The 15,686-nt window shown below is 50.7% G+C and overlaps 1 protein-coding gene across 1 annotated transcript in view; it reads right to left on the bottom strand.

Annotated features, from left to right (window-relative positions):
• The window catches only part of LOC143955162 (immunoglobulin superfamily DCC subclass member 3-like), a gene marked incomplete at its 5' end in the record, with an annotated part of 36,252 nt that extends 26,150 nt beyond the window's left edge, over nt 1-10,102 (bottom strand). The window contains 5 exons of the mRNA XM_077465255.1: nt 4,882-5,040; nt 5,210-5,347; nt 5,434-5,564; nt 9,407-9,551; nt 9,800-10,102. Of these exons, the coding sequence (XP_077321381.1) occupies nt 4,882-5,040; nt 5,210-5,347; nt 5,434-5,564; nt 9,407-9,551; nt 9,800-10,102 (876 nt within the window). The remainder of the gene's footprint in view (nt 1-4,881; nt 5,041-5,209; nt 5,348-5,433; nt 5,565-9,406; nt 9,552-9,799) is intronic.
• Nucleotides 10,103-15,686: the final 5,584 nt, after the last annotated feature.

The raw sequence follows: 15,686 nt of genomic DNA, 5'->3' as shown, positions 1-15,686 counted from the left end.
CAGGGAGAACATGCAAACTCCAGGCAGGTAGTCTTGTGGTTGGGATTTGAACCAGCGATCCTTCTTACTGCTAGGTGAGAGTGCTAACCACTACACCGCTGTGCCGCCCACTACACCACTGTGCCGCCCAAGGTTGAAGAGCACTTTGAAATCGGCTGGGTGGCACTGTGGGAAGTTGAAGAGCACTTTGGGGGGCTGAGCAGCACTGTGGGAGGTTGATGAGCGCTTTGGCACTTGGCTGGGCGGCGCTGTGGGAAGTTGAAGCGCACTGTGGGAGGCTGGAGCGCACTGTGGGAGGCTGGAGCGCACTGTGGGAGGCTGGAGCGCACTGTGGGAGGCTGGAGCGCACTGTGGGAGGCTGGAGCGCACTGTGGGAGGCTGGAGTGCACTGTGGGAGGTTGAAGAGCACTCTGGGAAGGGGGAACATTGAGAGGCTGGGCAGCACTGTGAGAGGTTGAAGAGCACTTTGGGACTTGGCTGGGCGGTGCTGTGGAAAGTTGAAGAGCACTTTGAGAGGCTGGGTGGCACCGTGGGTGGCTGAGGGGCATTGTGGGAGATTGAAGAGCACTTTGGTGGGGTTGGGGTAAACTGTTGGAGATTCAGAGGTAATGTGGGCGCTTGAGGGGGCGGAGAGATACTGTGGTGCACTTTGGAGGGTTTGGGGGCACTATGGGAGCTGGAAGGCACTGTGGGAGGTTAGGGGATCTGAAGCTGGCTGGAGGCCTGGTAGGAGGAAGGCCAAGGCTTGGCAGTTGGCAACAGTCTAGTTGGTTGACCACCACTTCTCCCACCAGAGCATTTGTGCTCTGTAGAAATGTAATTGGCCTTCCTCAACCATGGTCTACTGATAAGTCCAATCCACGCCTCCGATACACACAATCTAGCAATACACACTTGACTGGGTCACCAATTCATTCACATCTCCCGATACACTTTATATTGACTTTAAGGAAAACCGGTCGACTCCATTGACTTTTATATGAATAAAATAATCATTCTTCTTTCTTTGGAATTCCTGCTGGTGGTGGGTTCTTTCTGACATATCGGATAAGAACCACCACCGGCACCAAGAATATTCCTGACAAATTTCCCAACTCCAAGCTCCACTAATCGGAGGTCACACGAGTGACGTGGCTTGCACAGCATCTTTCCCCCAGAGCTTGCACTCTAACACTTCCGAGAGGCTCTGAGCGGTGGCAGCTTGGTCGCCCCCTTGAAGGAGCGAGACTGATTGGTGGTTTTGTGTTGGGCACAAAGAAATAAAAATTCAATTGCCAGGTCCAGCTGTCCAGGCATGAGCCCCCCCACCCCACCCCACCCCACCCCACCTTGCTGCTCTATTGCACCGCAGACTCTCCCACCGCAGACTGCGGCGGCTGCGGTGGGAACGGCTGAGGATCCCAGATGTGGCCGTCACACAGCCGCTGACACGGAGGTAAAAGGGCCAGTCGGGTGTATAGCATTGTATCTCATTAACGTCAGCGGCCATTCATCAAGAGACGGAGGATTGGGGAGGATATGGGGGGGGGGGCGGCACAGAAGGGGATACAGACGGAAGAGGGGGGGAGGGGAATCAGCGCCAAAGAATAGCCAGGGGGGGGCGGGACGCAGGACGTGAGAGCGCAGGCCGGCGCGCACACAGGCCATGAAAGGAGTAGTAGGCGCAGGTCCCTGGGGATCAGAATACGAGGCACAATGGCGGATAAAGGAGAAGAAAGGACAGAATGGAGTAACGGGGAGTAAATAAGGAACAATAGGGAATTAAAGGGGGGGCGCTCTTGTTGCCTATAGAAGGGTCACAATCAAAGACCAGCTGGAGTCTCCACAGTGCTGCACTTCCTCTTCCACTTCCTCCGCAGAGCCGGGCGCTGGGAATCCTGTCTGGGCTCAGGGCAGCCAAGAGCAATTCTGCCCCTCCCCCCGCCCCCCCCCAGAACTTCTGTGCAAGGCCAGGACTGGGGATAATGGCCGATACATGCGACTGTGTGTTTTATTCATGCAAATAGATCCCAATAGATTGTAAGCTCTTCTACCTCTGTATTCGCACTTATAGTTTAATACAGAGCATCCGCAAAGTATTCACAGCGCTTCACTTTTTACACATTTTGTTATGTTACAGTCATTAAATAAATTCATTATTTTCCTCAAATTTCTACAAACATCCCCCATAATGACAACGTGAGAGAAGATTGTTTGAAATCTTTCCTAATTTATTAAAAATAAAACCTGCAAAAAATCCCATGTACATAAGTATCACAGGCTCCTCCCATGTACATAAGTATCACAGGCTCCTCCCATATTCATCACAGGCTCCTCCCATGTACATTAGTATCACAGGCTCCTCCCATGTACATTAGTATCACAGGCTCCTCCCATGTACATAAGTATCACAGGCTCCTCCCATGTACATAAGTATCACAGGCTCCTCCCATATTCATCACAGGCTCCTCCCATGTACATTAGTATCACAGGCTCCTCCCATGTACATTAGTATCACAGGCTCCTCCCATGTACATAAGTATCACAGGCTCCTCCCATGTACATAAGTATCACAGGCTCCTCCCATGTACATAAGTATCACAGGCTCCTCCCATGTACATAAGTATCACAGGCTCCTCCCATGTACATAAGTATCACAGGCTCCTCCCATGTACATAAGTATCACAGGCTCCTCCCACGTACATAAGTATCACAGACTCCTCCCATGTACAGAAGTATCACAGGCTCCTCCCATGTACATAAGTATCACAGGCTCCTCCCATGTACATAAGTATCACAGGCTCCTCCCATGTACATAAGTATCACAGGCTCCTCCCATGTACATAAGTATCACAGGCTCCTCCCACGTACATAAGTATCACAGACTCCTCCCATGTACAGAAGTATCACAGGCTCCTCCCATGTACATAAGTATCACAGGCTCCTCCCATGTACATAAGTATCACAGGCTCCTCCCATGTACATAAGTATCACAGGCTCCTCCCATGTACATAAGTATCACAGGCTCCTCCCACGTACATAAGTATCACAGGCTCCTCCCCACGTACATAAGTATCACAGGCTCCTCCCACGTAGATAAGTATCACAGGCTCCTCCCACATAGATAAGTATCACAGGCTCCTCCCACGTAGATAAGTATCACCGGCTCCTCCCACATAGATAAGTATCACCGGCTCCTCCCACGTAGATAAGTATCACAGGCTCCTCCCACGTAGATAAGTATCACAGGCTCCTCCCATTTAAATAAATATCACAGGCTCCTCCCACGTACATAAGTATCACAGGCTCCTCCCACGTAAATAAGTATCACAGGCTCCTCCCACGTAAATAAGTATCACAGGCTCCTCCCACGTAGATAAGTATCAAAGGCTCCTCCCATGTAAATAAATATCACAGGCTCCTCCCACGTACATAAGTATCACAGGCTCCTCCCACATAGATAAGTATCACAGGCTCCTCCCACGTAGATAAGTATCACAGGCTCCTCCCACATAGATAAGTATCACAGGCTCCTCCCACATAGATAAGTATCACAGGCTCCTCCCACGTAGATAAGTATCACAGGCTCCTCCCACGTAGATAAGTATCACCGGTTCCTCCCACGTAGATAAGTATCACAGGCTCCTCCCACGTAGATAAGTATCACAGGCTCCTCCCACGTACAGAAGTATCACAGACTCCTCCCACGTACAGAAGTATCACAGACTCCTCCCACGTACAGAAGTATCACAGACTCCTCCCACGTACAGAAGTATCACAGACTCCTCCCACGTACAGAAGTATCACAGACTCCTCCCATGTACAGAAGTATCACAGACTCCTCCCATGTACAGAAGTATCACAGACTCCTCCCATGTACAGAAGTATCACAGACTCCTCCCATGTACAGAAGTATCACAGGCTCCTCCCATGTACAGAAGTATCACAGACTCCTCCTCCCATGTACAGAAGTATCACAGACTCCTCCCATGTACATACGCATCACAGACTCCTCCCATGTACAGAAGTATCACAGGCTCCTCCCATGTACATAAGTATCACAGACTCCTCCCACGTAGATAAGTATCACAGGTTCCTCCCATGTACATAAGTATCACCGGCTCCTCCCACGTAGATAAGTATCACAGGTTCCTCCCACGTAGATAAGTATCACAGGCTCCTCCCATGTACATAAGTATCACAGGCTCCTCCCATGTACATAAGTATCACAGGCTCCTCCCATGTACATAAGTATCACAGGCTCCTCCCATGTACATAAGTATCACAGGCTCCTCCCATGTACATAAGTATCACAGCCTTTGCCCAATACTTTGGTGAAGCTCCTTTGGCACCAATCACAGCCTCCAGTCTTGGTGAGGATGATGTATGATGATTATGATGTATGATGAGTATGATGTATGATGTATGATGAGGATGATGAGTATGATGTATGATGAGTATGATGTATGATGAGTATGATGTATGATGAGGATGAGGCTACAAGCTCGGCACTCCTATTTCTGGGCAGTTTCTCCCGTTCTTCTTTGTAGGACCTCTCGCGCTCCATCAGGTTGGATGGGGAGCGTCGGGGGAACAGCCATTTCCAGATCTCTCCAGAGATGTCCACTCGGGTTCAGGTCCGGGCTCTGGCTGGACCACTGAAGGACATTCCCAGAGTTCCCGTAGCCACTCCTCTGTGATCCTCCCTCATACCCAGATTGTCAGCTCTTCTGCCTTTTCTATCCTCCCTTATACCCCAAATAGACTGTAAGCTCTTTCTTCTAGGATGTTGAGGTTTGTGCTCATTATACGGCCCGTGTCTTGAAGATACCTTGGTGTTTGGTACAACGCCGTGGCATAGGGTGGCACCTCGATGTATAATACATTATGGATGGGACTCACCTTGGACCAATAACATCCCCTGAGCTGTGCGCCGGACCCTCGTACCCGGACGGTTGGCGGCGCAGACGTAGACGCCAGAATGCTTGACGGACACATCCGATATCATCAGGTTTCCGTTGCCCAGAACCTGGATCCCTTCCACTCCGATCGATCGCCCGTCTGGGGGAGGGGACAGAAGAAAGTGTGCGATTGGTCAGATCCTGAACCCCGAAGTCTCGCTCTTCAGGTAGAGAGCAGAGGTTGTAATAAAAGACCTAAAATGTTATTGGTGGCCAATGGCCATGATGACCCTTGGTGGAAGAATAAAAAAAAAAAAAAAAAATCTTACCCAATCGGCTCCAGGACACGATAGGGCGCGGGTTGCCAGTGGCCACGCACTCCAAGATGGCGGTCTGGTGGATGGTTAGAGTTAGGTTCTGTGGCCCGGAGAGAATGACCGGTTCTTGGTTACTGGGATTGGTGGAATCTGTTGGGGACAGAGATCAGGTGACCGGCTGGTACACAATTGGTGAGTTCTTCAGGGGGGGGGGGGGGGGGCGTCCATTGACTTACCTGCTAGAGTCAGCCACGCCTCCTTGCTGTGTCGGCTGTTGGCCGGGTTCCTAGCCAGGCATCTGTAGGTGCCGACGTCATCGCGTGTTACACCTGAGATCTGCAAGATGCCATCCGGGAGGACGGTGTACCTGCATAGGATCAGACGTTCTGGGGTCACACCCAATGAAAACCCACTTTGCGTCAAGCTTTTCTTCCCGGGTGCGTCCGACATACATGAGCCAAGCGTAGTCAGTGGCCTCCCTCCCTCCCTACATCAGGAAGAGACACCCCCACAACCTTTCAAGATAAACCCTTCACTACCCACCGTACCCCCAAATCTTCCTCTTACCTATCAGACTGTAAATTCTCATAACACTCACTAATGTCAGGGTGAGAGCCACCATGGGAGGGATGGGGGTAAAGAGGGCATATATACAGAGACATAGAGGGGAGGATTGGGGTATAATAGAAGGACAGAGGGGAGGATTGGGGTATAATAGAAGGACAGAGGGGGGATTGGGGTATAATAGAAGGACAGAGGGGAGGATTGGGGTATAATAGAAGGACAGAGGGGAGGATTGGGGTATAATAGAAGGACAGAGGGGGGATTGGGGTATAATAGAAGGACAGAGGGGGGATTGGGGGTATAATAGAAGGACAGAGGGGGGGATTGGGGTATAATAGAAGGACAGAGGGGGGGATTGGGGTATAATAGACGGACAGAGGGAGGATTGGGGTATAATAGAAGGACAGAGGGTGGATTGGGGTATAATAGAAGGACAGAGGGGGGATTGGGGTGTAATAGAAGGACAGAGGGAGGATTGGGGTATAATAGAAGGACAGAGGGTGGATTGGGGTACAATAGAAGGACAGAGGGGGGATTGGGGTGTAATAGAAGGACAGAGGGAGGATTGGGGTATAATGGAAGGACAGAGGGGAGGATTGGGGTATAATAGAAGGACAGAGGGGAGGATTGGGGTATAATGGAAGGACAGAGGGAGGATTGGGGTATAATAGAAGGACAGAGGGGAGGATTGGGGTATAATAGAAGGACAGAGGGGGGATTGGGGTATAATAGAAGGACAGAGGGGAGGATTGGGGTATAATAGAAGGACAGAGGGGGGATTGGGGTGTAATAGAAGGACAGAGGGAGGATTGGGGTATAATGGAAGGACAGAGGGGAGGATTGGGGTATAATAGAAGGACAGAGGGGGGATTGGGGTATAATAGAAGGACAGAGGGAGGATTGGGGTATAATAGAAGGACAGAGGGGGGATTGGGGTATAATGGAAGGACAGAGGGAGGATTGGGGTATAATGGAAGGACAGAGGGAGGATTGGGGTACAATAGAAGGACAGAGGGGAGGATTGGGGTATAATAGAAGGACAGAGGGGGGATTGGGGTGTAATAGAAGGACAGAGGGGGGATTGGGGTATAATAGAAGGACAGAGGGGAGGATTGGGGTATAATAGAAGGACAGAGGGGAGGATTGGGGTATAATAGAAGGACAGAGGGAGGATTGGGATATAATAGAAGGACAGAGGGGGGGATGGGGTATAATAGAAGGACAGAGGGGGGATTGGGGTATAATAGAAGGACAGAGGGGGAGGATTGGGGTATAAAAGAAGGACAGAGGGGAGGATTGGGGTATAATAGAAGGACAGAGGGGAGGATTGGGGTATAATAGAAGGACAGAGGGAGGATTGGGGTATAATAGAAGGACAGAGGGGGGATTGGGGTATAATAGAAGGACAGAGGGGGGATTGGGGTATAATAGAAGGACAGAGGGGGGATTGGGGGTATAATAGAAGGACAGAGGGGAGGATTGGGGTATAATATAAGGACAGAGGGGAGGATTGGGGTATAATATAAGGACAGAGGGGAGGATTGGGGTATAATAGAAGGACAGAGGGGAGGATTGGGGTATAATAGAGGGACAGAGGGAGGATTGGGGTATAATAGAAGGACAGAGGGGGGGATTGGGGTATAATAGAAGGACAGAGGGGAGGATTGGGGTATAATAGAAGGACAGAGGGGAGGATTGGGGTATAATAGAGGGACAGAGGGAGGATTGGGGTATAATAGAAGGACAGAGGGGGATTGGGGTGTAATAGAAGGACAGAGGGGAGGATTGGGGTATAATAGAAGGACAGAGGGGGGTATTGGGGTATAATAGAAGGATAGAGGGAGGATTGGGGTATAATAGAAGGACAGAGGGGGGATTGGGGTATAATAGAAGGACAGAGGGGAGGATTGGGGTATAATAGAGGGACAGAGGGAGGATTGGGGTATAATAGAAGGACAGAGGGGGGATTGGGGGTATAATAGAAGGACAGAGGGGGGATTGGGGTATAATAGAAGGAGAGGGGGATTGGGTTATAGAAGGACAGAGGGGGGATTGGGGTATAATAGAAGGACAGGGGGGATTGGGGTAATAATAGAAGGCAGAGGGGGGATTGGGGTATAAGAAAGGACAGAGGGAGAGGATTGGGGTATAATAGAAGGACAGAGGGAGGATTGGGGTATAATAGAAGGACAGAGGGGGGGATTGGGGTATAATAGAAGGACAGAGGGGGGGATTGGGGTATAATAGAAGGACAGAGGGAGGATTGGGGTATAATAGAAGGACAGAGGGGGGATTGGGGTATAATAGAAGGACAGAGGGAGGATTGGGGTATAATAGAAGGACAGGGGAGGGGGGTGGGATTAGGGTATAATAGAAGAACAGAGGGGGGATTGGGGTATAATAGAAGGACAGAGGGGAGGATTGGGGTATAATAGAAGGATAGAGGGGGGATTGGGGTATAATAGAAGGACAGGGGGGGGGGGGATTGGGGTATAATAGAAGGACAGGGGGGGGATTGGGGTGTAATAGAAGGACAGAGGGGAGGATTGGGGTATAATAGAAGGACAGAAGGGGGTCGGGGTATAATAGAAGGACAGAGGGGGGATTGGGGTATAATAGAAGGACAGAGGGGAGGATTGGGGTATAATAGAAGGATAGAGGGGGATTGGGGTATAATAGAAGGACAGGGGGGGATTGGGGTGTAATAGAAGGACAGAGGGGAGGATTGGGGTATAATAGAAGGACAGAAGGGGGTCGGGGTATAATAGAAGGACAGAGGGGGGGGGGGTCTTGGGGTATAATAGAGGGACAGAGGTTGGGGGGTTGGGGTATAATAGAGGGACAGAGGTTGGGGGGGTTGGGGTATAATAAAGGGACAGAGGTTGGGGGGGTTGGGGTATAATAGAGGGACAGAGGTTGGGGTATAATAGAGTGACAGAGATTGGGGGGTTGGGTATAATAGAGGGACAGAGGTTGGGGGGGGTATAATAGAGGGACAGAGGTTGGGGTATAATAGAGGGACAGAGGTTGGATAATAGAGGGACAGAGGTTGGGGGGTTGGGGTATAATATAGGGACAGAGGTTGGGGGGGGTATAATATAGGGACAGAGGTGGGGGGGGGTTGGGGTATAATAGAGGGACAGAGGTTGGGGGGGGGTATAATAGAGGGACAGAGGTGGGGGGGTTGGGGTATAATAGAGGGACAGAGGTTGGGGGGGGTATAATAGAGGGACAGAGGTTGGGGGGTTGGGGTATAATATAGGGACAGAGGTTGGTGGGGGTATAATATAGGGACAGAGGTGGGGGGGGGGTATAATAGAGGGACAGAGGTTGGGGGGGGTATAATAGAGGGACAGAGGTGGGGGGGGTTGGGGTATAATAGAGGGACAGAGGTTGGGGGGGTTGGGGTATAATAGAGGGACAGAGGTTGGGGGGGGTATAATAGAGGGACAGAGGTTGGGGGGGGGGGTATAATAGAGGGACAGAGGTTGGGGGGGTATAATAGAGGGACAGAGGTTGGGGGGGTTGGGGTATAATAGAGGGACAGAGGTTGGGGGGGTTGAGGTATAATAGAGGGACAGAGGTTGGGGGGGGTATAATAGAGGGACAGAGGTGGGGGGGGTATCTTGAACATAGTGGGCTCACCTGGGGTCGGAGGTGGTCAGGACGGTGCGGTTTCTCTCCCAGGTTATGGTGGCTTTTGGGACGGATGTGGTCAGGCAGTGGAATCGGGCGACTCCGCCCTCCGTTACTCTCATTGGTTGGGGGTTCAGATGGAAATGAGACAGAACTGAGGAATATAGAGAGAGGAATTACCGATTTAGCGATGTAGATCTGGCGGTGTGTGAGGGTTACAGCATTGGGCACAGATCACATGATGCGTTCAAAGATTGTCCAGGTAAAGTGGGAGGAGCCTCTGCATAATAAGCATTTACATTGTATCCTTAAAAACCAAAAAACAACATTTAATTCCCCCGCCTTTTTTTTTTTTTTTTTACATTTTTGGACAACTCTCCCCCCCCCCCCCCGACCACTTACATGCCAGCTGGACTTTGGCCTTGCGGCTCAGCAGCCTCCCGTATCGGTTCTGGGCGGAGCAGCTGTACTCTCCGGCGCCCGACGCGTTTCGCTGCCTCTTCTGGAAGTGTGCGATCCAGAGCGACCCGTTGCGGAGCTGCTGGATGTGGGCGGAGCCGGGGAGGGGCTCGCCGTCCTTGTACCAGGTGATGTTGACGGGCGGCTCCCCTTCCGCCAGGCAGTGGAGGGTCAGCGGCTGATTTCGTACCGCCACGGCATCGGCCGGCTCCGTGAGGAAGGAGAGGTCACCGCTGAGAGCGGGAACTGCGAAGGACAAAAAAAGGAGAGGGGGGGGGGAGGAATTACTGTAAATGTAAAACTGTACATCTTCTCTGAAAATGCCAAATTGCCTGGCTGTCATGTCCATCCTTTGGCGTCACCGCGTTCCGAGTCCGGGACATGAAACGCGTAGCCGCCGGTAAAGTCAATGCTCGGGATTTCATAGCGGATGGGAAGCGGTGGAGCCAATGGATGAGTATGACGGTCTGCGTGGGTTTTAGTGATCGTGGAGTGAAGAAGACGGCCCTGCAGAGCATTGCACCGCAGACTGTCCCTACTGGAGGAGGGGGAGGGGGGCTCCATTCATGCTGTCAGGCAGGATGAAGGATGGATGAATTACCCCCCCCCCCCCCCCCGGGGTTCTTTTATTTAACCCCAAAGACTCCCTTCCCCCAACTCCTTGCAGTCACCTATTATTCTCCACCGACGTTAACCATTTTGCCGCCGGAGCCCATGAAAGGAGGGTCCTCCAAAACGTAAAACGGGGACCAAGTTCTCCCCCCCCCACCACCACCTCGTCATAATTAGTGGAGGAATGGAGGTGGTGGGGGGAGAACTTGGTCCTCCAAGGAATGGAGGTGGTGGGGGGAGAACTTGGTCCTCCAAGGAATGGAGGTGGTGGGGGGAGAACTTGATCCTCCAAGGAATGGAGGGTGGGGGGAGAACTTGGTCCTCCAAGGAATGGAGGTGGTGGGGGGAGAACTTGGTCCTCCAAGGAATGGGGGTGGTGGGGGGAGAACTTGGTCCTCCAAGGAATGGGGGTGGTGGGGGGAGAACTTGTCCTCCAAGGAATGGAGGTGGTAGGGGCAGAACTTGGTCCTCCAAAACGTAAAAAATGGGAACCAAGTCCCCCCCCCCCCCCCACCTCATCATAATTAGTGGAGGAATGGAGGTGGTGGGGGGAGAACTTGGTCCTCCAAAACGTAAAATGGGAACCGAGTCCCCCTCCCCCACCACCTCGTCATAATTAATGGAGGAATGGAGGTGGTGGGGGGAGAACTTGGTCCTCCAAGGAATGGAGGTGGTGGGGGGGAGAACTTGGTCCTCCAAGGAATGGAGGTGGTGGGGGGAGAACTTGGTCCTCCAAGGAATGGAGGTGGTGGGGGGAGAACTTGGTCCTCCAAGGAATGGAGATGGTGGGGGGGGAGAACTTGGTCCTCCAAAACGTAAAATGGGAACCGAGTCCCCCTCCCCCACCACCTCGTCATAATTAGTGGAGGAATGGAGGTGGTGGGGGGAGAAATTGGTCCTCCAAAACGTAAAATGGGGACCAAGTTCCCCCCCCCCCCCCCACCACCTCGTCATAATTAATGGAGATGGTGGGGGGAGAACTTGGTCCTCCAAGGAATGGAGGTGGTGGGGGGAGAACTTGGTCCTCCAAGGAATGGAGGTGGTGGGGGGAGAACTTGGTCCTCCAAAACGTAAAAAATGGGAACCGAGTCCCCATCCCCCACCACCTCTTCATAATTAGTGGAGGAATGGAGGTGGTGGGGGGAGAACTTGGTCCTCCAAGGAATGGAGGTGGTGGGGGGGGGAGAACTTGGTCCTCCAAGGAATGGAGGTGGTGGGGGGAGAACTTGGTCCTCCAAAACGTAAAATGGGAACCGAGTCCCCCTCCCCCACCACCTCGTCATAATTAATGGAGGAATGGAGGTGGTGGGGGGAGAACTTGGTCCTCCAAGGAATGGAGGTGGTGGGGGGGAGAACTTGGTCCTCCAAGGAATGGAGGTGGTGGGGGGAGAACTTGGTCCTCCAAGGAATGGAGGTGGTGGGGGGGGAGAACTTGGTCCTCCAAGGAATGGAGGTGGTGTGGGGAGAACTTGGTCCTCCAAGGAATGGAGGTGGTGGGGGGGAGAACTTGGTCCTCCAAGGAATGGAGGTGGTGGGGGGAGAACTTGGTCCTCCAAGGAATGGAGGTGGTGGGGGGGAGAACTTGGTCCTCCAAGGAATGGAGGTGGTGGGGGGAGAACTTGGTCCTCCAAGGAATGGAGGTGGTGGGGGGGAGAACTTGGTCCTCCAAGGAATGGAGGTGGTGTGGGGAGAACTTGGTCCTCCAAGGAATGGAGGTGGTGTGGGGAGAACTTGGTCCTCCAAGGAATGGAGGTGGTGGGGGGGAGAACTTGGTCCTCCAAGGAATGGAGGTGGTGGGGGGGAGAACTTGGTCCTCCAAGGAATGGAGGTGGTGTGGGGGAGAACTTGGTCCTCCAAGGAATGGAGGTGGTGGGGGGAGAACTTGGTCCTCCAAGGAATGGAGGTGGTGGGGGGGAGAACTTGGTCCTCCAAGGAATGGAGGTGGTGGGGGGGGAGAACTTGGTCCTCCAAGGAATGGAGGTGGTGGGGGGAGAACTTGGTCCTCCAAGGAATGGAGGTGGTGGGGGGAGAACTTGGTCCTCCAAGGAATGGAGGTGGTGGGGGGGAGAACTTGGTCCTCCAAGGAATGGAGGTGGTGGGGGGGAGAACTTGGTCCTCCAAGGAATGGAGGTGGTGGGGGGAGAACTTGGTCCTCCAAGGAATGGAGGTGGTGGGGGGGAGAACTTGGTCCTCCAAGGAATGGAGGTGGTGGGGGGGAGAACTTGGTCCTCCAAGGAATGGAGGTGGTGGGGGGGAGAACTTGGTCCTCCAAGGAATGGAGGTGGTGGGGGGAGAACTTGGTCCTCCAAGGAATGGAGGTGGTGGGGGGGAGAACTTGGTCCTCCAAGGAATGGAGGTGGTGGGGGGAGAACTTGGTCCTCCAAGGAATGGAGGTGGTGGGGGGGAGAACTTGGTCCTCCAAGGAATGGAGGTGGTGGGGGGAGAACTTGGTCCTCCAAGGAATGGAGGTGGTGGGGGGGGAGAACTTGGTCCTCCAAGGAATGGAGGTGGTGGGGGGAGAACTTGGTCCTCCAAGGAATGGAGGTGGGGGGGGGGGAACTTGGTCCTCCAAGGAATGGAGGTGGTGGGGGGGGGAACTTGGTCCTCCAAGGAATGGAGGTGGTGGGGGGAGAACTTGGTCCTCCAAGGAATGGAGGTGGTGGGGGGAGAACTTGGTCCTCCAAGGAATGGAGGTGGTGGGGGGGAGAACTTGGTCCTCCAAGGAATGGAGGTGGTGGGGGGGGAGAACTTGGTCCTCCAAGGAATGGAGGTGGTGGGGGGAGAACTTGGTCCTCCAAGGAATGGAGGTGGTGGGGGGGGAGAACTTGGTCCTCCAAGGAATGGAGGTGGTGGGGGGAGAACTTGGTCCTCCAAGGAATGGAGGTGGTGGGGGGAGAACTTGGTCCTCCAAGGAATGGAGGTGGTGGGGGGAGAACTTGGTCCTCCAAGGAATGGAGGTGGTGGGGGGAGAACTTGGTCCTCCAAAACGTAAAATGGGAACCTTGCACCCACAGAGAGACTGGCGCTCCCCGGACAACGAGTCGCGGTCGGTTTACCGCGCAAAAGCGAATATATAACTCGGGTAAAGCGAATGAGGAGAAAGAAACGAGAAAAGTCACTTAGCAAAAGACCAACCAATCACGTGCGGGGGGGGGGGAAACGGTAGGAGTTTTCTCACGCGTGATTGGACGATTGAGTACACGTTACAATCTGACTGTAAAATCTGCTTTTCTCTAAATCTTTGAAATGTGAGGACCGACCTCATCTATCCAATCAGGCGGGAGCTTGCACTACATAACTGCAGGGGGGGGGGGGGAGGGATCTAAAGGAGATTGTACAATCAGGTTGTGATGGGCAATGCATACATGATACAATCTGATTGTACAATCTCCTTCAGATTTACCAAAACTGTATAATATGAGGACAAACCTGACCAATCCATTCAGTTAGCATCCAATCAGGTGTGGGGGGGGGGGGAGGGGGGGCATATATACTACAATCTGATTGTGCAATCCCTCCACAATCTCTTTAGATCACATTCGTTATCGGTATATATAAAAGGAGATTGTACAGACTGGGGAACGCACCTCGATAGGATCATACAATCATTCGTTCAATATGACTAAAAGATCCCCCCCGATCGATCAATTTATTGAGCTCTGGATCAAATTTTGACGATCGATCCTGGCAGAAATGTGTTGACCGCGTTAGATCGATCAAACGAGATATCTGCGCGGTTCGCGAGAATCGGAATTCAGATCTACCAAGTGATCATTTACACGTATGTGACCGATCGATTGTATCGATATTTGTAGTTGAATGCAAAATGCAGAATAATACCGATATCGTTAGTTATGTTTTAAATTGATGATCGATAGTTTCCCCCCCCCCCCGCTCGTATCTAGATTGATCAGATATTGATATGTGGGAGGCCACCTTTATGAAGCTACGTTTTGTGATCACCGATCGGATTCGGACATCATCGATCAAAATTCTACAACATCATTGATTAGATTCTAAAATCGCCGATAAAAATTTCTACAACATCGCCAATCAAAATTCGACATCAATAAATAAAATTCGACATCATCGATCAAAATTCTACATCATCAACGGTCAAAATTCTACATCATCATCGATCAAAATTCTATGACATCATCGATCAAAATTCTACGACATCATCGATCAAAATTCTACGACATCATCGATCAAAATTCTACATCATCATCGATCAAAATTCTACATCATCAACGGTCAAAATTCTACATCATCATCGATCAAAATTCTACATCATCGATCAAAATTCTACATCATCAACGGTCAAAATTCTACGACATCATCGATCAAAATTCTACATCATCATCGATCAAAATTCTACATCATCATCGATCAAAATTCTACATCATCATCGATCAAAATTCTACATCATCATCGATCAAAATTCTACATCATCATTGATCAAAATTCTACATCATCATCGATCAAAATTCTACATCATCATCGATCAAAATTCTATGACATCATCGATCAAAATTCTACGACATCATCGATCAAAATTCTACGACATCATCGATCAAAATTCTACATCATCATCGATCAAAATTCTACATCATCATCGATCAAAATTCTACATCATCAACGGTCAAAATTCTACATCATCATCGATCAAAATTCTACATCATCGATCAAAATTCTACATCATCAACGGTCAAAATTCTACATCATCATCGATCAAAATTCTACATCATCATCGATCAAAATTCTACATCATCATTGATCAAAATTCTACATCATCATCGATCAAAATTCTACATCATCATCGATCAAAATTCTACATCATCGATCAAAATTCTACATCATCAACGGTCAAAATTCTACATCATCATCGATCAAAATTCTACATCATCATCGATCAAAATTCTACATCATCATTGATCAAAATTCTACATCATCATCGATCAAAATTCTACATCATCATCGATCAAAATTCTACGACATCATCGATCAAAATTCTACATCATCATCGATCAAAATTCTACATCATCATCGATCAAAATTCTACATCATCATCGATCAAAATTCTACATCATCATCGATCAAAATTCTACATCATCATCGATCAAAATTCTACGACATCATCGATCAAAATTCTACATCATCATCGATCAAAATTCTACATCATCATCGATCAAAATTCGACATCATCGATCAAAATTCT

Source organism: Lithobates pipiens, unplaced genomic scaffold, assembly GCF_037356315.1.
Source record: "Lithobates pipiens isolate NorthernLeopardFrog02 unplaced genomic scaffold, aLitPip1_a1.2 Scaffold_342, whole genome shotgun sequence".
NCBI lineage: Eukaryota > Metazoa > Chordata > Amphibia > Anura > Ranidae > Lithobates > Lithobates pipiens.
This window is presented reverse-complemented; position numbering and strand designations above follow the sequence as displayed.